This window comes from Passer domesticus, chromosome Z (genome assembly GCF_036417665.1).
Source record: "Passer domesticus isolate bPasDom1 chromosome Z, bPasDom1.hap1, whole genome shotgun sequence".
NCBI lineage: Eukaryota > Metazoa > Chordata > Aves > Passeriformes > Passeridae > Passer > Passer domesticus.
The window spans coordinates 53917352-53945026 of NC_087512.1; the positions used below are offsets into that span (position 1 = coordinate 53917352).

The 27675-nt window shown below is 36.0% G+C and overlaps 1 protein-coding gene across 30 annotated transcripts in view; it reads right to left on the reverse strand.

Annotated features, from left to right (window-relative positions):
* FER (FER tyrosine kinase) overlaps positions 1-27675 on the reverse strand; it is a 160468-nt gene that overhangs the window by 92290 nt on the left and 40503 nt on the right. For 23 of the 30 annotated variants that reach the window (XR_010353706.1, XR_010353707.1, XR_010353708.1 and 20 more), the window contains 4 exons: positions 24809-24946; positions 23849-23968; positions 18074-18196; positions 14582-14771 (listed from right to left, as the gene is read on the reverse strand). Coding sequence is in view for 23 of the 30 variants with exons in the window: in XM_064404888.1 (XP_064260958.1) it covers positions 14582-14771; positions 18074-18196; positions 23849-23968; positions 24809-24946 (571 nt within the window). In the remaining 7 variants the exon portion in view is untranslated. Of the gene's footprint in view, positions 1-9253; positions 12257-13216; positions 13333-14581; positions 14772-18073; positions 18197-19193; positions 19302-23848; positions 23969-24808; positions 24947-25278; positions 25415-27675 lie in introns of those variants that run through there. The other 7 variants (XR_010353711.1, XR_010353710.1, XM_064404913.1 and 4 more) reach the window with 7 other exon arrangements.

The following is a 27675-nucleotide window of genomic DNA, read 5'->3' on the forward strand; positions in this document are numbered from 1 at the left end:
CACAAAATTCCAAGACACCTCCATTCATTGATCACATAATGATGCCAAGTAAATGACACCTGATTTAAATAAAGGCAATTTAACAAACCAATTAAGACTTTTGAAAGTTTGCGGACAAATTTAGAACAAATAAATACTTTTGAAAAATAAGTTTAAATGCTATTACCATATTTAACTTTGGAAATATATAACAGGGAAAATTAAGACCTCCATCCTTTAAAAACCTCAGGCTTGTCAGTATATTTTCAGATATTAACTGTTTTACAAGCAAGAAAGTCAACACCTTAGATCCAGCAGCAGCTAATAATTCAAAAAAACCAATGGCATGAAAAAAAACAACGGTATGATGAACTGGCTGCTAGTGAAGATCAGCATCTGCTAGGACAACATGCTCAACATTCAGGCTGTACTGCTGCTGCTGCTTCAAGAGAACCAAGCCTCACAAGTCCAAAAGTGGTAAATAAATGTGCATCCACAAACCATTTCAATGTTCAAATTCTTAGGAGACTTTTTGAATCAGAGGCTAATTTTATTCTGCACTTTAATACTTTATTTCATATATCCAGTTGAAATAGTTTCAGGGTTTTATGACCAGAATTCTCAGAAAAACAGAGAAATGTAGTAGTGTTTGATGCTGCCCCAGAGTTTTAATCAAGATCAACACTACAGTTGCCATTTGAAGTGGAAAAGTCTTCAACTTGAAGTATATTTTTGAACTGGTAATATGCATCTATGCACAAAAAGACTGGTCTTGCCATCCCTCTTTCCAGTTAAAAAAGAAAACACAAAACAAAACAAAACCTGAACTAGAATGAAAATTCTTGCTAAGGTAATGGAAGAAATTTATTTTTTCTACATAAACACCTGATTTGCAGCATTACTCCTATTTGGAAAACTGCATCTCTATTTACCTAGATTATGATAAAACAGCAACCAAGAAATCAGTATTCCTCCACTAGAGATACAATTAGTGTAGGAAATAAATTTTATGTCCTGATGTTTTCAAATACTCATTTACTCAAAAAAAAAGTATAAAGGTAGAGAGTGGTTTTGGCACTTGTTAAAAAATTACAGTATTCTGTAATGACACTTCCTCAATGGAATGGTGAAGTTTTAGGCACACAGTAGTTAGCTTCAGTTTTAAAAAAGTTAACATCAAACTTTTCAAACTGGTAAATATTACTCAAGGACCAAGAGAACCTTATTACAACTACTGGCCTAATAAAAAGAACTGGAGTCATCACTCTGTGGGCTGATAACAAAAAGCCACAAGTGAAGAAGCTCTAGGCTACATTTCACAAGAGGCATGCAAAATTTTCCAGTGAAAGTGCCTGAAGAACTAAGCTATGCATGAAGTTTTCAATACAATTCAGCAGACCAAGCAAATACAATGTCCAGGACATTTTTACACAAGGATCCAGACAGGTAAACATAAAGTCTTGCAAAAAAATATCCAAAATATCTCAACTCCTAATGCTCTCTGCAGCAGTCTGCAGCTGAAGTGAGGAAGTGATGAAGATCATCCACAGCTACCACAAGTTGACAAATTCCTGAAGAGCAGTGTGCGTGCCAAAGAATGCCACCTGGAACTGGAAATTGTCTTTACTAGCCACAAACTTAAAATAACAGTAACAGGCTTGCCAGAAATCCATACATACTTACACATTCTGCAGACTGAGAAGCACAAACCATTCTCCTTTTCTCATTACAACCTGTGTTAGTTATTTTAAAACTCTAAAACCCCCCAACAGAAAGCCAAGCCAAATTTCAGCAGAGAACAAAACAAAAACAGTTCTCATTCTTTTATTCCAGATCTGCACAGGCAAAGCTTCTCTGGTCTCACTGACTTAAAATGTCATCACTATCTTGACAAAATGTGATCTCATAAAATAAATCTGTATAGCAGCTCATAGGTGGGGGATTATAAATCAGCACAGAAGAAAATTACAGCTATGAGCTACAAGCAGGCGATTCATTTCTGCCATGGAGGTTAGCTAAAAGACACTCAAGTAAAGTACAGGGGAAGTGAAAAATACAGAACTAAGGCAACAGGTCAGTGAAAAGGACAGTTTGGGGAGTTTCTTCCTAGAGATTCTGAAAAAAAATATTTCCTGACCTCAACTCAAGCAAAGGTTCCATCCAAAACATGGTTTTCTAAGGAGGACTGCATCTCTTTAGATGCATTTTGTATCCAAAGACATGGGAAGACAACTGAATCAACTAATCGGATGCTGTACCAACTGCATAAAGGGAAAACTACATCTATGGTAGTAAGTACTCTGTGCATCAGCAAATGAAGCAACTGATGCTGCTTCTAACTGTGCCAACTGGGGGTTAGTTAGCCCATAACATATCTAAATGCAGTATTTATAAACATAGCATGAACTGACTATGGCATTTGTTAGTGACTGCACTTACTACATTGGTCAGTTATTTTAATTAGAATGCATTACTCACTAACAGGAGGAATGAGAGTCTTTCCAGATCTCATTACATAGATTTAAACACTGATGGATTTGGTTGGTTATCAGACACATTTACACTCAGTAATACCTGCTAAAGACAAGTGCTTTACACAGCTAGTGGTGGAGTCCAGATCTTAGGCATTAAGTCAAGAAAGTCTGGTTCCTGGAAGGTATTAGATGTATTGGAGTAGCTGAAACCTGAACAGCTGTTGCAGAAGCAGTGGATAAAAGTCAACATGTAAAGAACAGAGAATGTATAGTGATGCTGTAAAGAACAGCATCACTATACTGCATGACCCTGAAACCCATAAATCCTCCTGTGGTTCACAGGACGCCAAAAACTAAATATCCAATAGGTGCGGGATCCCAGACTGCAGGCGGGGACCTGCAGCTCAACTTCACCAGAAGTCCATGCCAACCTACAGAAAACACTATTCTCTAGGGGGATGAGGTGGGGAAACCACCAAATTTTTCTCTAACTTCAAAGGAAGTTCTTACGGGCAGCAGAAAAATCCTGTCTCCCCAGCCAACTAGCATGTCATTGTATCAGAGGGGGATTGTCTTTATCTTTGTCATCACACTGTTCTGACTGGTACAAAGTAACATTTCTTCACTTCTGCCCTCTACACAGTGGTATCTTCTAATCAATATTCCTCTTATAATTCGTTAACTGGCTCAAGCTGACTCATTGGCTCTAATGAAATCACCTGGCAAATGCTGCGTCAAACACCAAGAAATAGCACTACATGTTAAGCGATCAGGAAAGATGTGAAGCTTTTATCTTCTCCCAATAAACAGTGTTACTAAATATGGAGTGGTGATTGTAACCTGTTTGGAAAATCATACCGTGAGAGGATGCATTTGTTTTATCACAATAAAACAAAGTTTCATGGAGTTAACCCTGAAGAGCTTCAGTCAAATGGGACATGACAGGTTCTTAGTCAGATCCACATTTACATTAAATGTGTTAAATAGTGAAACTGAAACTTTCATAACTGGAAAGAGCTTGCAGTATGCCTAGATTCAAATCTGAAGTGACGAAGGTAAGAAATATCAGGTATTTCTGTCTGACAGCTGTTTGGCAGGGTAGTCAGAATGTGATGTTTACTTTTGGATTTGACTGATACTGTTTTGATGCACAAATAGCTTGCATGTTAATAGATAAAATGATAGAACAACTTTGTGACAGCTTGAACACAACTTGAGCACCATAACTGAGATAAGCTTAATGAGTAATCTTTGCAGGGTGCCAAAACAACAAGTATCTGCCAATTTAAACAACAGAACAATAAAAATGCAAACCTTCAAAATTGGCAGTGTTCAAATTCAACTCCGAGTAAAGCCAATGGTTCACTGAACTCATGCACAGATCACAGCTACAAATCACAGACACAAACAGATTATTTTGAAAATATAAATATCATCAATATAAACATGGAGGACAGAGTCAGTGTGTATATCTCAGTAATTGTACCAAATAAAAGATTTGAACCCTATTCAAGCCAAGGGTCATAAATTGTATCTAGCACGATGAACCAAAATAAATAAGGAAGCACTTTTTCTACAGAAATGCAAAGACTTTGAGTTAGTAGTTCAGTCAACAGTTTCTTTTTTAATTTCAATCATTACTTATTAAAAAGGGTCTGAACAACCAAGCAGTGTTGCCTCAAAGTTCGTAAGCTGTACTTATTTGGCATGCTCAAGCTGTCTGTTGAATCAAAGACCAGTCTCCTCTGTTACAGAAGAAACTCTTTCTGTGCCACACCCCCCTTCTCATAAAAAAAATCAATAATGTCTAGTTTATGGGTATAGTGATACATGATTCAATGCATCAACTTCTTAACAGTTGAAGAAAATAACTGATGAAATACTTCAGTCATGTTGGTTGAAAACCATGTTTTCCTCACTATTTTTATTACATCTTATAAAGCTACAAATTTCATTGTCACAGAGTTCCTGAAACACCAAGATCAAATTGTACATACAACTATCCACAAAACCAGTGTTAATTTACAGGTTATATATAAAAATCTCTATGGAGTGAACAGATCAAATGGCCAAAAGCAGCAGCAGTCTGAAGCAGACCAACACACAGCCATAGCTTTGCATACTACTACAAAACAGCCTAAGAAGAAAACAGCTGCATTTTTGTCAAAAAGCTACCTCATTTGCCCTTATAAAAATTACTCGAAAACAAATCATTCCTTCATTAATGGTCCTTATGTAGTTGTCACATATTACTGTGGCCTGCAACTTGAATCATCACTAAATGAGCACAACCACATTGTAACAGGATCCTATTAGATAGGAAATATTCACAATTCCCACTTGCAGGTTTGTCTTTTCCCCACCTCCTAAAGAGAAAACACCATCTCCCCTTTGTGCTATAAGAGCCAACAAATTAACATAAGAAAACTGAATTTATATCAGCTGCACTGAACTTTGATTTTCCTTGAGGATATGTGTTTCTCTTTCAGACTATCAAAATACAAACCTAAAAGTTTTTTATTTTTTTTAAACTCAGAGTTACTTCTTCAACTTTTCTGGTTTTATAAGCCAGAAGTTACCTTTTTTTTGTTTGTTTCATTGTTTCTAGCTCAGAAGTTACTTTTAAACTTTTTCATTTTTAAAACTCTCCAAATACATCTCCCCTCACTTAAAAGCCATACAAAAATCTGCATCGCCTTTCATTACAAACACCTATAGCCAGCTCAGTCACATCAGCTCCTTCTGTACTGCAACATTCACTGTATTACACTGAATTCAGTACAATCACCATGTTCAACTGCTCTAAACAGCAACTAGCACAGAGGACAAAAATTTCAGGTTAACATGATACAGAAATTGTCAAGACTGTCAAGCATCTCATTGTAGCCCTCCAAACCCCAAATCAATACACTTGTGTTTCCATTTTATTTTCATTTTTATAGCAGTTGCTAAGTAAATGCTACAGGTTTCCAGAGTGAGATAATTTCAATTAGGTATTGTGGAAGTCCTCATTGTTACAAAGTTCTAGCAAAACTAAGTAAATTTAATCTAAAGGGGAATGACTGATGTTTGTATTACACATAAAGCCAAACATTAACTGATTTTATTTCATCTTAGCATTCATAGCCAAGGTCTAGAAATAAAAACAAGTCATTCTGAGGCACATCAGAAACAAAAAAGAAGATATAGCTCAGGATATATTACTTCTATACTGTATTTTTTTTTATCATATCATTTAGGCTTTGATTTTAGCACTCAATTTGCCACAGTGGCAACACATGTTGATGAAGTCAATCTCATGATGATGAGCCACAGTCTCAGAAATACTGTCTCATGAAATTATACTGACAACTGCTCTGTCTCCAGCCCTTCATCCTGGATGACTCCTATATGAGTATGCTGTAGGTTTCTTCAATCCTATGTTTGGTCCTGTGTCCTGGACAGACTTTGGACCCACATGATAGTCTTGTCCTCAGCACTATTCCTGACCTCTTTTCATTTTGTTCCTGATAGGAATTCTAGGCACACTCTGACCCTGACTAAATGCTCTGCTGCCTCTGGAGCTGCCAGTGTCTGGCTCTGCCACTCTATCCTGTATTTGGTTTCTTTCTTTTTTTCCCCCTAAATTTTACTAATTATACTCTTATAATTAATACTTATAATAATTACTTTCACTAATCTATACTCTAGCTTCTAGACACCAACAACTCCTGCTTTTCTCAGAAATCTGACAAAAAAAATCAGATTTAAAAAATAATTTTGCTTGCAGAAATATTTTGCAGTAACTTCCAGAAAACAACCTACTTTTGGTCTATAAAGTCCTATAGTGCCCTAAAAGCAAAGACTTTAAATCATTTTCCAAGAATGACAAATTTCCTTGCATCTTGGCTGTGGCACTCCAAACTTTCTTTCCTCTAGGATGAGGACATCAGTTTCAGAAACTCTTGGATATCTGCTATTACCTTCATGCAAATGTCACTGACTTTCTCACATTACCCTAACACCAGCCAAACAGAAATTAGGTTTCTGATGACCTGTTTCTATACCTCCCTGTAAAGAAATTGAAATAAGTATCATGGAATTTTTTGACAAGGTTGCAGTGACTACCACTATCTCACACAGAACTTTAATTTTCCCTACCATTAAAGACTATTTTGAACAAAGAACCTCAATATCTGTTGGAAAGAGGGCTTCACCTGTTTGAATATTAATATCCACTGTTCTTTATGGCCTAGGAGTCACAGCTTCATGCCACAGGCAGATACATTAAGAAATTTAAAACCGGGCATTAGTGCTGATGTTCAGGCACTTGGATCCCAAACTGACCAGAAATGTTTTTCATCCATCTGACTGCTACATGATACAAGGAAAAAAAAAAAGGATTATCTGAAACATGCTATTTCACTTACCCCACTGTTAAAAACCACTAACAGTAATAACCAAAAAATAAAAAGGAGAACCAAAAAATAGCTCTGTAACTTAAAGACAGTAGTCTGAAAACTAGATTGCTACTCTGGTTTCTCAAGTCTGTAGCAGGCAAGAACTTCATAACATGGCAGAAAAAAACCACAAGCTAAGCATAAAAGCATACACTTCTATCTGCCAGAAAACTACCAGTGACACTACATTAAAAACATAAATCCTAATTCCAATAATTATTTTACAGCAGATTTTAGGAGTTTTAGAAGCATAATAATTGCCTTTAAGGACAATGGTATTTCTAATCAGCCTCTTAAAAAGGAAGAGAGAAAAGCAGAGAAGTGATTTAAAGCAGCCAAATTCTATCACATTACTTCCTGTGAATTGCCTAGAGACTATGAGAAGTTAGCAATCACACTAATTTGGTGCCATCACTATGAAAAAGATGCAAGAAGGCAATGACGATGATTCTGGCAAAAAATGACTACTTTTCTCCCTGCTGGATACTAGCACATGATTTCTGTTTGAAAGTAAACTTCTCTGTGAAGCTTTCTTAATCCACAGAGAAGATTCACACTGAAGTAACAAATCCCCAGTGGGTATGCAGTTCTGAACACTACCATGGTGAAGCCTGCTTCCTCAAGGAAGAAATTAAAGCTCTTGAAATATTTTTGGCAGTTCAAGAGAGGTCTAGGTATCTCAAGTGCTTATAACTCTCTTTCATACAGAGAGGGTAAACTAAATCTGCACTTCAAATATTCTGAAGAGTTCTGTTTCTGTGAATAATGCACCTCCTTCAATTCCTCAAAAAGTGTGCTTATACTACTAATTCCACTTTTCCCCAAGACCAAGTTATTTCTCAAGACATTTTTGATAGATAATATGCTAACCTTAAGAAGTACTTAAGTTCTGAGCCTTAGTGTGTGAACTTAGTCCAGCCTTTTACTTCAGAAGATTCTAGGCATGTTCAGTGGCAAGAGTCTTGACAACTCCACTGACCTCTTATCCTGTAAATTCTAGATCAGAGTGTGGGACAAAGAATGACTGATTTTATCTGCCTACTATCTTATTGTCTCCTTTTGTATTGTTCTTTCTCTGATATATGTCCATCAGGCAGTTGGGATTTACAAAAACAAGAAACAGAAGCTAGAACATATTCACTAAGAGAGAAAGTTGAATTGAATTAATACTGTCCACACTTCTTAAAAGCATCTGACATTTGGGGCACTTTTGATCCATGTCAAATTCTGGCTGTAAGCCAGAAACACAGGCCCAAGCCAGCAAGCTTGGAAAGCGGCCATAAACAAAATTGAACTTCAGCTGTCCACCAAATAAAACTGTTTATTTCCAGGTCTTTAATGAATAAATAGGCAAAAATTTCTACAGCATGACTGCACTGGCAGCACTTCCTCAGTAGAGACTAAAATAAAAGAAAGGATAAGGATACCAATGCTGCACAGACTAACTCTGGCCCAGGATCTATTGACAAGAAAGTTAAGATCTTGCAACATGGTGGAAGTGTACAAGATTCATAAATATATAAACTAAATTACTGTGAAGGGCTCCCCTACCATGCTTTAATACAATCTTACTTTTATATAAATGTCATGAGTCACAAATCAGTAGAGAATTACTTACATGGACAGATAAGGGAGATGTTTGGTGATGCATTACACAGCATAAGAATGTGTCTATTCTTCTAAATCAGTAAGAAAAATGACAAATTTATCTCTACTGTTATGCTTTCTGCAATTGCTGCAATGGCCTGTCACAGAAGGCAATCACTTCCTTGCATCTATTTCAAAATAAAGAACCTTCATAGTCTGAGACAGCAGGGGAAAAGGAACTCCTAACAGTGTGGTAGTTCTCTCAACAGATTATGTTGCTTTGTGATCCAACATCTAAAATGTATGCAATGAAGCATCTTTAATGAAATCGCAAACTCCTGCAAAGCCTCTTTCATATCTGTGTAACTGACAGTGAAAAAAACAACACATACAAATTGATTAAATTTGTCAATCACTATTTTAGTGAGAGTTCTGAACACATTCTCTTCAAATCCAAACCTGCAGAACAAGACTCTGGCTATTGGTTTATTGATCGTACTAATTAAAGCACAAAGTATTGGATTCTAGAAAGCAAGGATGGAAAGATAAAACATTCACATTAGATAAAATAATTTACAAATAAATAAAGTAGCACTTCAGCTCTGTTTCATGTATTTAGTATTTTTTTCCTTCCATAATGACTGAGATCTAATATTTTAATTACCATAACCTTCACTAAAAGCTGGATTATCTTATTTTTAAAGCAAGGACACTAAGGACAACATCTCTAAAGCCTTTTAAAAAGGAATAACAAACCACAAAAGTGATTAGATATGAGGTGAACTTCTGTATTTTTTTTCAAGTAATTATGCTAGAACAGATAAAACCATTTTCTGCTGTGTACACTTTTAAGCCTGGAACTCTACTGGCACCAGGCATTACACCATCCCAATGCCTGTACCAGGGTGCTTCAGCTTGCTTCTGCCCTGGGTATCTCTCCCAAGTTCATGCTAACTGCTTTGGCGTATTCTGTCATAACTAGTCTTCTGGCACTGAGCTCCACCTGCTGACAAGTCTCTCAAATGTTGCAGAGCTTGCACACCAAGTCTCAGTTTTGTCAACCCGCTCCAAGAAAATGCTGCAGTATGCAAAATAAATCTACATTAAACACTTCTACTGTAAGAAGAGTATGTCACTTCAAACACATATTCTTAAAAGTCATGAGTTTATGCCTTCATAATTTTTTTTACCATGTATGGAAAAAAGAAAAGACATATTAAAGTGACACAGAGACTTCACTGTATGATTGTTAAACAAAATTACTTACTATTTTATATTAACTGAATCTATTGCCTGGTTTAAGAACTCCCTGAAGACTCCCTGTTCTGTAACAATTTCCAAGGCAATACTGATGCTGTAAGTTTTAAATGCAAATTATCATAACTGTATGCAATTACCTGAGTAAATGTTTAGCTAGTACTGCAATATCCAGAAATTAATGATGTTTTTATTTCTAAACTGATCATCAGACACATAAAGTTTTGTTTTCTTCATTTGAATTACCATGGACTACTGCTATGCTTTGTTGATCATATTAACAGCAAAAATATACCTTATGTAACTCAAGACAAATTACAGGCCATACATCCACTGTCTGAACACTTAAATGTGGAAAAGTTAGCTCAAGTAGCTTTGAGTTAAATTCTGTGCAGTGATATAATACATAACACTTTGGATACTGCTGCATTTTTGTCAAAATATATCTGTTTACAAGGAATAACCAGCTTTTTAAAAATTATCTCCATAGGTTAAGTACAGAAGAAAATGTGAACTATAAATCTCCCATTAACATAGTAAATGGCACAAAAGCATAATTCTAAGTGGCTCAAAACCAAGATTTTAAATTTCTAGTGCCATCAGCATTATATCTGTCTTGCATGGATAAGTCAGCAGAGAAGTATAACTGCTAGTAACAATAAAATTTTTCATTTTTCCATACAGAACGACAAAACTGTTAAATGCAGTGTTCAGAAGTTTTTGCTTCACTCCCTGTAATATCTTGATTGAAAAAAAAGATAATTGTTTGGCAATTTCCTTTTTTCTTTAAATGAGTCCATGACTATCAATACACAGCAAATATACTTAAAAAAATATATTGACAAAAGCAAACCATAGGGAAGACACTAACAGAATACGAAATGTCTTACATTTAATAGAGGCAAAAAAGAACAAGGAAACTAAGTAAAAACACTCATAACATTGTACTGTCTATAAAAACATATCTAACAGCATTTCAGATTTTCACTCCTTATTAGTATTCTATTATACAGTTACCTAATGCAGGAGAAGGGAAACAAAACAATTTGCAAACTATTCCACCATGAAATTGGCTTTATTTATATGATATAAATACTTAGGAGATATGAAACAAAATTGCTTTGCATATCCCTCTTTTAAATTTTAAATTACAAAAAAAAATTTATTTGTGACTTGAGGACACAAAAATTTGCTTCACATGGATGCTGACAACACAAGTCAACCATGATTTTGTAATTCTTAGGAAAAAAAATGCAAAACAAGGGTTTACAATTAATTTCTGAAGAGGAATAAATAACCTTATTTGAGTGTATCAGAGTAACATTTAGATGAACTGCTCTCAGAAGAAGTGGAGAAAACTTGATGAATTTATAGCTGAAGAAACAGTCATCCTCTTGAATGATACCAGGATGAGCAATCAGCAGCAAGAACATTTAATTTCTGATATTTTACAGCCCGATATTTTCAAGGAGTTTTACTAAAAAAAAAAAAAAAAAAAAACACAACCTTTTTAAAAATCACCACTATATTTATTCAAAGAAACAACCCATCAGAATATCATTTTTCCATCCTGAGATACAGCCAAGACTGACAGGTCAGGGTGATGCCAAACTGAGAGAAAGAAGAACATATCAAGAGCAGCCCTGCAGAAGAGGACTCTGAGTTGCTGGTAGACAAAAAGCTGAACATGAACTGACACTGTGCACTTGCAGTCCAGAGTGTCAACTACATCCCGGACTATACTCAAAGTAGCATAGCAGCAGGATGACGGATGCAACTTGTTCCCTCTACTCTGCCCCTGTGAGATTCCATCTTGAAACTGCACCCAGGTCTGGGGCCTTTAAGGCAAGAAAGAGAATGGAACAAGCCCAGAGGAAAGCCATTAAACTGATCACAGCACTGGAGCACCTCTCCTGTGACAATAAGCTGAGAGAGTTCAGCCTGGAGAAGGAAAGGAAGATCTCCAGGAAGATCTCACTGAAGCCCTTAAGTACTTAAAGGAAGCTCCATAAAAAAGATGGAGTCTGACTCTTCATGCTGCCAGACAGTGATATAAGGGGAACCAGTCTTAGTCTAAAAGAGGAGAGGTTCCAGCACCTGAGCAGAGTCTTACTCTGATGGGAACACAGCTCTGGCACAAGCTGTAAGAGAGGAGACACCCCCAGTACTCACAGTGACCACCCAACACCACCTTAATCCTCTCTGCTCCACGGCAGGGTGCCAGCAGTGGTCCTTTCATGTGCAGAGACAACAGGCCTGACTACTTGTAGCTCACTGGAGCAACCAGCTGTGTGAGAGAAAAATGCCCCAGAGTCTGCACTACCTCTCAGCCCTTCTACTGAAGCCCAGGTGTAAGGGCTTATCCAACATCACAGGCATCAAACCATTTAATGATCACTTCAAATCCCTTCTCAGAAAGCAAGGACAATACCAACACCATCAGGTACGTTTAGTTCCTGTCTTTTTTCAAGTCCAAATCTGGTAGAATTTCTTACTGAAGTGCAGGAGCTCCTTCAGGTCCTAAGAGAAAAAATAGCATAAGCAGAAGAATGAACAGGATCCAGTGCAGGCTGCAGTAGACCATGACCATTTCCTTCTGGGGCAACATGTGCTAATCCCAAGGTAGCCTCAGTACCAATGGCCTAAGTGTAAATGCTGTATCCTGTACATGTAAATGCTGAACTTGACTTAGCTGTGGAAATAAGCACGCCTGCTTTCACAGTTAACCCTGTTTTCAGTCCTATTCAGTCTCCTATTCCCGACTTCCACATCTGGCACCCACAAAATAAAGAGTGCACGTCCAAGAGTCCTTCTGGCTCAGTCCTTCTGGCAAGCTTTGCCTTGAAGAAGCAAGGAAAGTGAAGGCACTCTGAACTCTCAGATAACATAGGCCAGATGGAACTGCATAAACTAGAGCAAGTTACTTAAAGTACGCAATCCATGTTAAAAATGAATATTAACATTATCTCTAGAATACAAATACATATTTGATTTATTTTCTCAAGTTGCCTTAACAGTAAATTTTACTTACTGGATTAAAAAATAAAACAACAAAACATTATCCTCTATTTCAGTTCACACAACACCAACTTAGTGTGTTAAATATTTCTGCCTCCTTTTGTACCAACTTCCTGTTTCTGTTTTACTTTCTCCCTGTGAAGCTGATCAGACTGCCTCTCATCATTAGGCCCCTTTCTCTGCAACCTTGGCTTTTCTCTGCAACCTTGCATTGAGTTAAAGTGGCAAGATTTTGTAAAGTGGTGCATCCTGCTGTAGAGGAAGGTGTTGAAAGGGACTGGAAGCAGGCAATCTTGGAAGTCCCTTCCAACCCAAACCATCTTATGGCTCTATGCTCCCCCTTCCCCTGCTCACCTGCAGAGGCCACCATGCCCTGAGCACAGAACCAGCCACCCTGTGCCATCTGCCCTGGGGCACTGTGGGCCCATCAGTGGCTGCAGTGGAAGTAATGAGCCTTCTCACCTTGAAGGTGACACTGGAGGTGATACAGTGCTGGCAGTGATGGAGCTCTTGTGTCTCTGTCCTTTTGGCCCAGTGCAGGCCTGTGCTCAGCACACAGGCTTATTTTCTCCCACTCACTGAAACAGAGGTTTAGACACCAGAAAGCAGTAATCTTGAGCTAAAGGGGAAGAGTACCACTCTTATGATTAGACTTATCATCTCAACTAATACTAGCAGACACTAATCACTAACACTACTACAGGATATGGTATTTAATAACTAACAACATAGCCTGCCTCAGAAAGATTCAAAGCCTCCTAATCTTTTGCAATCATTATCCTGATCCTTCTTTTCTCTTTCTTCATCTTTTTGTACTTTTTTAACTCCTTCTAAGTCACAACAAGCATTTGTAAAATAACTTTTTGTACCAACGTAAATGACAACCATTTCATACTGCCTTTTAAATATTAAATAGCAGTGGAAGCAAGAGAATGCTGACAATCAAGCATAATCGTAGAATGGGAATCAAACAGTTCCAGAAATAGAGAGAGGAAGAAAAGCAGCTCTCCCCTCACAAACAACTATTTAATTATCACTTCACAGAGCTACTGCCCCATAGGCCAAAAAGAACGTCAGGCTAAACCTCAACGAAAAGAAGTCACAAATATCTCCTACATGTCAAAACTAATCCACAAAGGCAAAAACTGTTTGTCCCTTTAGTAAATAGGCACTGTTTGTTTGCTTTTTTATGTGGCCTACAAACTCTGCACGTAGCTGCACACAACTGAAAAATGAAATCACACAAAATATTAGCAAAGTAAGGTACTTGTTTAAACTACATGAGGTCTCATCAGACCAAAAAAATTCCTTTTAATTATTAAGAGCACACAAACATTTAAAAACAAGTTTAAAGAAACCAGTGTTCATTTCTGTTGGAGAAAAGCGTAATTACAGTACATAAAATTAATTTCTCAATTACATAATATGTGCAGCAATTCCAAGAGCTTTTGCTGTTAATTTTCTATCTACAAATGTAAATTTATTTCTTCAACACAGCCAAGGAAATTACCAATAGCTGCTCAGTCACATTTACTAAATCTATGTAAGGGTTAAGACTTTTCTTTATTAAACAGTGTAATGAAAATCTAAGCATCAAGCGTAAACAAGACTAATCCAAGTCCCCACAGACAGATCTTTATGAGTTACTGCCACTTAAAAAAAAAAAAAAATCATGCAATTGAACTTCTTGTCCAAACAAGTGTCCAAAAATGCAAAGTGAAGTCCATTCACTTTAAATCCCTTCAGTGAGTAGCTTGATACTCCAGTCCCAGATCTGAAGTACAATGGCAGGGCTACACAATTCAGTAAAACAGATGTAAAACTTACCATAGAAGTCACTGATCTGGCATCTTCTTCGTAATTCACTACAGGTGGCGGCTCTTTCCCATCATTCTCTTGAACCTTTTGTTCCAGTAGCTCTTTCTGGGCTGCAAATTTTGCCTCAGAGCATCTTAATTGCTGAACTGTTTGCTTAAGCTCTTCAAGCGCTTGCTTTTGGCTCAGCAAGAGTACAATACTGCAAAGAAAAATAAAAATTTAACAATGTACATGATTCAAAATAATCTATTTGCTTCATAAAATCTGAGGAGAAGAAAGCACGACAACTCCTCAACATAATCATTTATTCAAAGGTGAAGCGATTCTAGAAAATTTTCAAAGCAACAAGATAATAAAAGTAAGCACTTGTTCTCTCTATCACAAAAATCATGTATAATAAACATAGGCGGAACTCCTGTTTTCATCCACTTTTGACTGAATTTATAAACACTGGGGTTCCCCCTCCCTTAGAGAATAAGTAAATTTTAGATAATGCTTTAAAGTGATGAGAAATTCACTCCAATCCATGTAGTTGTTGCAGTAATAATATGCAATATCAAACTCCCCTCACATCCAGTATAAATTCATATGGCATCACATAAGAGACATCTGTTTTTTCCTGTGCACTGTAAGTATTTCTGGACTGGGTTACAACTGTCTTACAAAGATAAAAACATTTATCTTAATGAGGAGCTAAAAGCAACTTTTTATCTTCTGCTTATTTTTATAGTTCTTCTCTGAATACCACTTATACTCGTGAATACTCGAGACAGTCATGATTAAATCATATTGAAAGACACGTGCATCGAGTATCTGCAGGTACCCAGATGATTCTATCATCCCAAAGAAAAAAGCCAAAGACTGACAGAAGCTGACTAAGAGACAGTATCACCCACAGTATAATACAGACACCCTTAAAAGCACTCAATCAGTGCTCAGTGACAAGTGGTCTACAGGAGATGCAGACTTCTCACTGTCTACAAGAATAGATGGAGGAGGAAAATAGACCAGAACTATGAAGAATGAGGACAATATGAAGAAAAATCACAGTATTGGGTTACTCTGTATCTTCAGGATAATCCCTTGAAGACAAGCCCTTCTGCAAGCTCTACCCTTGAAGAAAAAAAGAAAGGTAAAAGTTGTTCATACAGGTATTGATCCTTCATAAACTGATGCTCAGTCAAATGAGTATTCAAATGGGTTTCAAATTAACAAGGGAACCACCTGTCATAAAATCCTCTTTGGCAGGAAAAAATACAAATTGTATTCATATAGGCATGTATTACATCAAGTCAGTAATCAGCAAAACTCCTCACCATCAGCAAAATGATCTTTAATTCAAAAAGAGTAAGTGTGAGGTATGCAGTCACAATTCTCAAATCCGAAACAGAGATTTGGCATGAACTTGCACATATTTAAAAACATCAGAGAAGCAAATGAACAACTATTCTGAAGTTATCCTGAAGATAATGTGTTTTCATCTGCTCTCCTTTTTGTGAGAAAAAGGACATCACCATGTGAAAATAACAGGTGAATACTGAAACTGAATGGTTTCAACTGATCAGGACACAGCAATAACACAAGATATCCTGAAAAGTCACTCACAAGCTACTCTCTTTCTGAACTGTGGCAAAATGGATTACAATCTGATTTGGTTTCCCAAAGCCAATTTTCAGTGCTTGCCACTCCAGTCATGCATGAGGAATTAGAATCTATAAAATTATTTGCCTGTGGCTTGCATGAGTGCAAGCTGCAAAGTTCTTGCTGCTAGTAATAGCTACAAGCAATTTCACAGAGTGAGATCTTCTATGAAGGATCCCTGCAGATCAGAGCAAAATATCACAAAGCGGTAAAAAGGTGAACTAAATCAAAACCCAAATATTCAGTATGCTATCATGTTGTAAGGGCAGTTAGTACGCTTGACATATACGTATATAAATAAAATATAATTAAAACATTTCCTGCGTTGAAGGTGGTATCATCATTTGAAGATGGAAAGGGATATTAGTGTGGGGATAATAGTACCAAGACATTGTCATAAGGTATTACTTTATGCAGTCGTTATTAAACCAAATGCAACAATGGACAAGATATTCTGGGTACAGTAAACATCCTGAAACATCCTGATCACTCTACACTGCAGCTAAAGGGTGAAAAGGGAATTTATTTGAGGCAGGCCTGATCAACGACAAAATCAGAACAAGGATGATTTCAGGGAAGCCTTCACTGTACAGCTAGACATCTAACCCAGATTCCCTGCTTTTAATAAGATAAACAGGTACTGGTGCAACTTGAACTGAAATCATCTCCTCAACACCACAAACATCTGCTACAGGATCAGAGAAGCCTTCACACAGTAAGAAATACTGTGATGGTCTAAACTATTTTCAGGGAGTGATAACTGGTAACAAAACAACACTGAGAGGAAAAAACCAAACAACACCCCATCAAACTCAGCTGATTCAAATATAGTTTATCCTTCAAGTAGCATACAGCAAAGAAGACAGATCAAGAAGCTAAAAATGGAAAACACACTGTGAGTGCACGTGAACGTCACCACAAAAAAGACACAAAATATCTATTTGAAACACTGACAACAGATACATAGACGTTTTGGATGAGAAATAAATACTATACAATGTTTCATGTGACAATGTTCCATCAACAAAGAGCATCAACACTTTTTCAGTAAATGAAGGATTACCTAAAGGATTTGCATTCCAATTCACTACTGGTACTGTAAACAAATATTTATTACCATATTAATAAGACTAGGGCTGACTGCAACAAGAATCAGAAAAATATTACTACAGACAAAAGGTTTCTTTATCTGTTGTACTTGTACCAACATCAGTTTAGAAGACTATGTGAATATTTTTTCTAACCAAAGGTAGAAGGAAAACCTAAAGATGTTGCCCAAGAATGATTCTTTATAATAACGTTTTATTTATGGTGCACTAAAGCATTCACTAATCTCTCACCTTTGGCATTTACTATGCAGTACTACAGGGTATGAGATTAACATACTTTACATTTACACTTCTGTAGAGAAATGCAAAGAAGTATGAATTTAACCTGACAAGTTGCAAACATATTACTGCATAAGAAAGTCTCGCACATGACTCTGAAAGCCTTTTACAGAATTACACCTCCACAAGGAATTCTGCCAAACAGAGAGGCAACTGAACTCACTCATCTTCTTTGAGCAAGTAGAATTGAAATAATGAAAGTCCAGCTCTTGAGCCAAAAGCTCTTCCCAAACCATAACAAGTGTATTAAACTTATGGGGCTGCTCAGTTCTTCAATGAGTTGGGGTCTGCAGTGGGCAGGGTTTATTTTAGAGACAAGAAACTAACTTACTATTGTTTTTCACAGTAATTGCTAAACACAAAAGCAGAACAAGATTAGTGAAGGGTATTTCTTACACAAGTTTTAGGAATGGCATTATAGACATTTTTCCCCTGCAAACCACTGTATTTTGGAATTTAAATTTCAACTTACTCAGATTTCTTTTCACATGTCTTAGATGACTCCTCTATTTTTTTCTCTAGTTCCAAAACAAGCTCCTCTTTGCTCAGAAGGGTTTGCTGTGTCTGCATCAGTTCTTCTATTACTGTTTTCAACCTGCAAACAGATTTCAGTAACCCAACCTGTGAATGCATAAACTGTATATATCTGGGAACATTGTCATCTTTTTCCTGAAGATGTAAAAGAGCATTATTTCTTAGACTATGTTACTCAGTGCTAAGTGATAGTTCTTTTTTTGTATGGCTGGACCTGTACATTGCTAATCTGCATTGTTAGAGACTCTATGTGAGCCTCTGTATACACACAAGGTTACAGAACAATCTCCTGCCTGCAGGTTCTCCTACAAGAAAATATTTTTCCAGAATATGCGATGAGTTCCATGAATTAATGCCTTCTTAATATACTGCTAATATATGAGATGCTTTAAGAAAGACAAAAGCCTTCTGACTCACAAAGCATGTGTTAAATAAATACACAGAATCAATAGTTGGGTTGTATTTACTTCTAGAATTAGCAAAAGTACAAATTACCACCTTCTGTTGTAACAGTGATTGGATCTTTCTTTACAATTATCCTTTTGAGGTTACAATCTTTGGTAATGGTTAATTCAAAGTAAAGTACAAAACCACTCAATACTAACAGAGAAGGAGTATTACACTTTAAAACCATTACTAACACTTCATAATTATCCTGGTAAATACTCCAATAACAAAAAAAGAAATTCCATGAATGCACAAAACATTTGCATTCTAAACAATGCATGTAAATAGCTTACATAATGACAACTTCTAAAACATGTATCAATCCAGAAACCGTTAAATCAGAACAATCTGTTAAAAATAAATAAGTATGTACATCTTGTTTCCTTTTTGTCATTTTTCTACACATCTTTAACTATCTTACTTTATTTCCCCTGTATTTTCAAGCCAAATTTTGATAAAATTACCGAAGTAAAAAGTGGAACACAAGCAAAATATATGTAGCAATTACCACTGCACAGATCTACAGCACAAAACCATTCCAGACCAGGGAGTGGTACACCCAACTCTCTAAATATCTAGGAGGCACATTCCACACATCCATATATACCAACCTGAGTTATTTGGTTCTAAACACTGAATCAGTCCTCTCCTCCCAATATATTTTATACATTGTTGATTTTATATGATCTGTACTCAGTCATGCATTTTATTCGAGAAGACTAAAATCACAAAAAAAAGCCATAGAGTGAATGACGAAAATTTATTTCCCAAAAGACAGACCTTCTGCATGTTTATTTTGAGATAAGATAAATACTAAAAACATTTCTCTCAAAATAACATCATCACAGCTCTGCTTTCCTTATACATTTTTATTAGTTTTAGGCTGTCAAAATCTCTTTGCTGAACTTCTCTATGTTTTCTTATACTGGGTCTCCAACTTATTACCAACTAACTTTTTTATTTTAATACCTTGCTAAAGAAAGTAACTTTTAAAAAATTAACTGCTTTTTGAACAGCATTCTAAACAAAATTTTAATCAACATTGTATTTACTTAACAACTGATTTACAGGAAGCAGATGTTTTATATAATAATCCAGCATCAACAGTCAGGAAATTAAAAGCTACTGAGACTTCATCATGCAGATACAACATCTTTATTATTTCACAACGTCAAAAACCTTACATTTTATATTTTATATTGCATCAGATTAAAACATTAAGTTGATGTATTCTTCCTGAAACTTCTGAGATACTTCAGAAAGATTTTTATTTATCTTAGAAAAGAAAAAGAAGCTACCAGGTACACCAAAACCACTCGCCTCCTTGCACTCCACATCTATTCTTTGTTTAAACCATAACTTTCATTCAGACTGGCTACAGCTGACAACTCTGCATCTGTCTTGTAACATTTTTGCCCTTGTCTGCCAAAGGAATTTTCTTGTGGTGTCATATTTGCCTTCTGGATACAAACACTTTACAAAAGGGTTTCTACGACTTAAAAGTTAATCACTGTAACACTTTAAAAATCATACAATATCCCTACCTGGAAAGCTTCCTTTCATATCTCTTTAGTTTTAAGCTCTGTTCTGCTGCAACTATCAATTAAAATAAATGCTTCATCTTAGAAAACTCTTATTTCAGAAGAATTGGATATTACTATGCTCATTGATCAAACTTTAGCTTATTCTGGTTGCCTCCTCTCAGCTTTTAATGCATGTCTCTTTAAAGCATAAACTCTTATTCTGCTACACTTTTCAGAATTTCTCGGTATTATTCAGTGACATCTATGAATATTTATCAGGAGACACCATAACTCATTCCTTAGAAAGGCTAGCTAGTCAACACTGACTTGTAACTACTTCCCTTTGTCAAAATTTTATTCGTAAGTTCATCTTAAAATGTAAAAAACAGTTTTTTCACCACGCTCCCTTAAAATATACGTTGTTAAAACCATTAAACAGTTATGTATGCAAAGCTGTCGTTTTTCCAGTGGACAGTCAATAAAACAGCTGATTCAACCAAATATTATTGATTATAAATCAATATAAGTCTTTGAATGTTTTAAATGCTTGCAAAATAAATCTGCCATGTGCACTTATTCTATTTGGTAGATATTGAAGGTAGTTCTCCTCTGTAAAAACATAATGCAGCATTTTAAAGCTCTAAGGCCATGATTTTAATACTGAAGATCAAAAGTCAAATTTCTATTGTTTCATCAAGTACAGATCTAACTTTTTAAAAGTCATCAGCTGTGGATAAATTATGTAGTACACTTCTCTTGCTTGCAAATTTCTCGTCATACACAGTTGATAGAAATACAGGTGGGGATTTATTTTGGCTGCAGTGGCTTTAAGGCAAGCTTGTAACAAGACAGCTGAAACACAGTTAACAGGAGATATGAGTAAAGACCGTTACCAAGAACTGTAACAAAAAATAAAGGGTTCTGACCTGCATTAAAAAGCAAGAGGACAAACAGGATAATAATAAACAGCTTTTACAGTACCGGGGGACAGTGGAGCTTCATAAACAACCTGCACTACCTAATATGTTCATAATTATCCAAATAAAAGGACAGTTTGAAAAGTGACACAGAATGCTGATCATATAATGTTATTTGAGGTAGAGGGAAGGCTGAATGTGAAGAATAAAAAAGGATTATTCTGGACTTTATGACACTCTATACCTGGGCTGTCATTTCAATACATATGGAAATAGGCAAATATTTAGTGGGGAAAATATAACCCAAAGCTTTATTTATGTAGAGAATAGAGCATGAGTCTAAAATGACCACTACCACTCAGAAATGAAATCTTGGGAGATACAGTTGATGATTGCCTGAAAACACTTGCTTGATGACCTGCTCAGACCAGAAAATCAAACTGAATGCTAAAACTAAAACAGAGTAAGAGCACAGGAAACCTTGGAAGACCTCCTTCTAAACTGTGTATCTGGATTACCTGTGAAATTCTAGTCATTCATCTCAAAACCAATACAGCAAATGTGAAAACATTCAAATATAGATAACCAGATGGATAAAGGATGACTAAACTTTGTAAAAGGATAGATGAAAGCTAAAAGATCTCTCTGAAAAACGGGATGACAGAACAGAAGTTGAACAGAAATTTACATTATCATAGGCAGCAAGGAATAGATTGCTCCTCTTTCTCTGCCAAAACAAAAGCTTAAGAGCCATAAAATGAAAAAAGCGCAGGTTCACAAAATAGGATGTTAATTTCTGGAATTCCTTGACCTAAAATTCTATGAACAACAGATACTTTTACACACTGAACCTGACCGAAAAAGATCACAGAAGAATATTATAAACTACCTCCACAGCCATTAAAGACATTTATCTCAAAATATTTCAGAGGTGAAAATTATGGGAAGCTGAGGAAATAGCATTCTATGATCATCCCAGTTTTGTTCTCCTCTCACGATTTCTTCTGTTGTCTAACATGGGAATGAAGAAAGTTGAGTGTCTGTCTTTGGTCTGACCTAATATGGTTTAACTGTTTTTCTCAGAACCCTAAATCTATACCAGACAGTGAACACCTTAAAGACAGCAACACTTAAAAAGGCTACCTGACTTGTGCTCCAGAAATAATGCCACACCCTAAAATTTCTCCAATTTGCAAAACCATTTCAAGTGGATGAACGGTTGGCAGCAGAACACTACGAAAACTGTACTGAAAATGTATATATGTAGGTAAATATATAGACATACATTTATAACAAAATTATATATCTCAACAGAAATGTTTATTAGAAGAGCAAGATTTTATCTCTTTTATTTAGATATGCTGCTGCCTTATTTCTAAACAGTTGGATACGAAAGGCAAGCCAAAGTCAATATCTTTGAAAAATTTTAACATTCTATTGGAACAGGAGTATCTATTTCTCGCTACTGTGCTGAAGTACATCAAGATGTACATCATCTCAGAGTTTAGGCAGGAATAATCTCAATATAGTAATGATGCAGAATATATTAAAAAGAGAAACATGTTTAAAGGAATTGGGGGGGCTTAATTATCATGGGATCCATTCATAAGGTAAAGCTGCTTCATGACTAAGTAGGAAGATAATTCATATTAAAAAAATACTTCAATACCTATCAATGGAATACATTTACCAAAAGTAATCAAATTATACAGAAAAAGAGAGGATGATTAAGAACCTTAAAAAGGAATTAATAAAATCCAGAGTTTCTGTCATGTTGAGAAAACACAGGGATAAGAGTAAGCTGCAGAAGACACTGCAATATGTTTACATTTGAAAATACTTCATACTGATTTTAGTTTTCAGAAAAACCTCCATGAAATAATGATCATAGTTTGATTAAGGAAGTGAAATTGAAGAAAACTAAATGTAAAAATCCCCACAATATGTCACTGATGTCTTATTTGCATCAGTAATACTTTCTAAGGGGAAAATACTTCAAGTCCCACATGAACTGAAATACAGTAGACACAGAAAAAACATCAACCAATGAAATTCTGAATTTCCCGTTTTTAATGCATGATTAACAGTTGCAATCTCAGACGTGACCACCCAGGACTATTTAATGTCAAAAGTTGAGGCCAATAATACACAAACAGAATACCCTCAGAAGTCAATTTGTTCCCCATAACAAATGATTAAAGGTGAACTTGGTAAAAGTAATGAAAATATTTAATTAGGCAATATATTAACAAAACACAGAGAGGTAGTTCATCACCCTGAATAGCTAAAAGCTCTGTGAAACACTATACAACAACTACATCAGTGTTACTAAGTTAATGTACTCTGAAGGTTACAAGAGTGAATAACCATCTCCTTTAGAAAACAGAAGCAAACACTTAAAAAACAAGATAAATTTATTCATGAAAATTTTCTACATGGTGATTTAAATCACTGACCACATAACTCTACTCAGTGGTTTCATCAAAATATTTTGCTGTTTTTAATAGGTTAGTGAATGTGGAAACACTTTTGGGAAAATGAACCAGCACCTTCCTAAGGAGGACTCATCGTAGTTTTGGGGCATTTTATGAAGTGGCACAGAGAATTACATACTTTGAAAATAAGGGCAAGTTTTTGAGGAGACTAAGGAGAAGAATTTTGTGCAAAGAACAGTACAACCAGCATGGGAAAGAGTCTGTAGCCTGAAAATACTACACTTCAAAACTGAACCTTAAAAATGGAGACACAGCCATGCAAGGATCTAAGTGAGCACAGATATAACACAGAATAGCATTTCCAAAGGACGAAAGATTTATAGAGACTTACATGACTTGCAAACTTTCTGCCGTTAAATTATTCCACATGATCTCATTAGCTTGAAGGTTTTCATTTTCTTCTAGTAAAGATGTATCAAACTCTATTTCTTGTTCAACAACTTCTGATGACCTAATTTAGTAAATACTTGATATAATTTCAAAATCAACATGTATCTTTGAGTAGATCATAGAGCAAATCATCAGGTCTTGAAGCATTTCATTAACTAGATTACAGTTAAAATTATATATTAAATATAAGAATAGATAGCAATTGTATACATATTCTTTTTCCTGTTAAAAAACATTATTCTAAAGTCTCATGAGATAATAAAACACACTACAGTTCTTTGAATCAAGTTGACAGCAAAATCAAGGTTCTCAAAAACCAATGTGAATGGGTGACTCTTACATGCTTCCATCACAAACCAGCACGTGACAATCACTAATTCACATGTAACAATAATAAAAAGATAATGAAAGAAGTCTTAGAGCTATTTCTTCATACAGTAAAACAGAGTAATAGTTCAATAAATGGGAAATACACCTTTTAAGCAAGAACTTTCTTGCATTATCTGCATGCTCTGAAGTCTCAACCTGCAATAACTGCAGAGTACAAAGCTATCTAGAGTTGACTTTAAACTAGAACAAGTTTAATCCAGAACACAAATTGCATCCAAATAAACAGTAAACCGGCTCACACTGAGTCTAGACTGTAATGCGTAGTCTACTGTCAGTATCAAAGTCCTGGCTCTTCTCATGTGACTGGAAATGTGTTTTTCTAGAACCAGCCAAACAGACTGTTCAGCCAGCTTTCTGTACGTGCAAAGTAAAATAATTTTCAAATTAGGATGAAGTTGTACAAGAAACAAGGTAAAAGGAACCAAACAGAAACAAATTCCTCTGAGCACTTAAGCAGTTGCAGTTGAATGCAGGGTTTTCTCAAGAAGAAACATGAGATGAAAATGCTTACCTGTGAGTATCTATGAAGTCATTATACTCGGAGTTAGGGTCTATCTGTTCCACCGAGGTCTGGATCTCTTTATGGACATTCACAATCTCTTCTGTTACAAGACTGGTGATCTCGCTATACTCATCCAAGATCCCTTTTCTAGAGAGGAAAACAAAATCTAGTGTATAATATGGCACTGAAGACATAGATGGCATTGAAGATGCTTCAAATTTTCAGTCTGCTGCTTCTACAAAGTCTTGTTCCAACTGGCTATAAAGGGAAAAATATGACAATATAATATTCAAAGAAGCAATGCATCACCTGAGGACTTTCCCCTACAGACTGAGGGTGGCTAGAGTCTCTTAAGACCATGCTCCTTCTGTTGATTTCAGTGCACCAACACACAGCATAGCTAAACTAAAAATGGGAGATTATAAGGAAAGGGAATTAATAGAATTCAGTGATAATGCTCTTCTTCACACAGGACTTACCACACTTGTAACCTATACTGAAAGTGAGAAACAACCACTCATGTTAAAATTTCAAAGGTTTTTTAAACCTCAACAAACACAACCAAGGACTGAATCAGGAAAAAGGCCAGGGTGGCTGGGAGCATACCCAGCTGCCAGAGGCTCATCCTAAACATGGTTGCTCCGCCTTTTATACCCCTGGAGGTCGTGTCAGCCAATCCTGGCCCCTCCCAAAGTCTATCTGTCAACTCTTATTCAACATCTATTGGTGGAGACTGCTTTCTTGTAACCTGACTGGAGGTCAGGTGTTGCCATGCTGCACGCCCTAGCAAGCAGCTTTTCCATTCCCAAAGGCCCCATACAAGGGGCAGGAGTGCATGCCCTCCCTCCACATGTCCTGACTACCAAGGCTGTCCAGTGGCAACAATACAGGGAGGAAACGGGGACTATAGGCAGAACAGAGGGTGTCGAAACAAACTACAATAACATAACCATACATCAACAAAACTTCTCTTAACATACACACAATGTGAATCTCTTAATTGTGAGAGCAAATCATCACATTACCCATTTATAACACTGAAGATTTTCATAATTCATGACAAAATATATTCTGGGATAAAGCAAAATTATTTACAGAAATGTGTGCATTTCCTTTCAACACTGGTCTTCCGTCTTTTTCTAGCATTTTTTTATGTATATTATTTATCATTCAGACAAAAATAGGCATAAATCACAAGTAAGAATATATTTACAAGTGGAGAGAAAATTAACTAATATGTTGCTGTGAGAAAGTACAATCCACCCAACCTTGTCTTTACCTGCTTCCAAGAGTGGGAAAAACCAAATGAAAAATTAATTGCAGAGGAAGAGGTGGTATTGTGACACTACTCTTATAATAGCATACAGTGACACATACTCGGAACACCCTTCTATTCTTAACTTTTAGTTTTCCTTCATAATGTACCTTCATAATTATTTCTTATTTCATTTTTATCTCTGATGAATTTGCTAGTTTGCCAGGATCCAAAGCATGATGGCCATTCAAAAAACACTGATGAATTTTGGCTAGCCAAATACGCAGAGGAAAGTGTAAATGCATTTTTCCTGGATAAGATCTCAAGCTATATTTGCTCTATAAAAAAGAATGGTATGATAGGATTTTTTCAGTGCACTAGTTCTGAGCAAGAGAAGGCACTAAATCTTGTATTTTCTGAGAATATCATGTGTGAAAAAGTTCCAGAAAAGTACTTAATGGAGTGTGATTAAAAGATAGCTAAACATCAACTATAGCAATGTAATATCATTTTGTCATTACAATGACAAAAAAGAAAGAAAAAAATCATCAGCAATATTAATCTATGCTTTATCAGGTTTAAAAAACTAGTTCACCTGCAAAATTAGGGTTATTGAGGAAGTTTTGCTTCACAGTGGTTGTCACACTAAGCTCTACATCTGAAATCAGCATCTCTATATGTTAGTTAGTATAAGTTATTATAATAGAATCATTTTCCAATACATATGGAACTCACAAAAAAGTCTATGTAGAGACAAAAGTATTTTTTACAGGTTTTTACTACAGGAAGAGCAAAGATAAGTTTCAATAAGCTCTTGTTCCATCATAAATTTCCTCAGTTAATTATTATAGCTCGTGATTCTAAAACAATCACCTGAATTAGAGCACACACATTTAAATGTAGCCTTTTGCTGTGATCTTACATACAAAATTAAAAGGACCGTACAGGGAGTACTACAAAGCTTTACTTCAATACCATTACCTGAAGCAAAAAAATTAAAATGTTACTGCATAGGGAAGCTAATGATGCCTGCACCATATAAAGTGTGGAATCCCCAACTCGCCCTCACTTCCTGTGCACTGAAATCAAGACAAATTCTGACTTCAGGATAGACAAGCATATGAACTAAAGAAGAGTGTTTCACATCTGAATTAAGAACACTTAAAAAAAAGCTAACCATCCCTTATTCTAAATTAAGACAAAGAGGCAGCATGGTGGTTACAAATCAGAAAGGAGGGCTGAAAGTCCTCAATATCCTATCTCAGATGTCATCACTTTGACATACTCTGTAATGATGTAAGAATGATCTTTTAGGAAAGAGGTCATAGTATTTTTAAGGGAGACTCCTTACAGTGAGATCAAGTTTACATAATCCTGTTAATCCTCCCACCCATACCGTTAACTGCGCATCTGATTGTGGCTCCTCCACAATCACTTTCAAGACAGTTGGGCAGCTTAAAGAAAATTTGTTGCTGATGGAATTTCATAATAATGACTACAACAGAGGCAACAAACTTGCCTCTTGTCTATAAGCTGAAGAAAAAATCATGTGCTCAAATATAAACACCACAGTCAAGCTGTAAGAATTTGTAAGAAGATGGTGTCTTACTGGTAGGCTTAA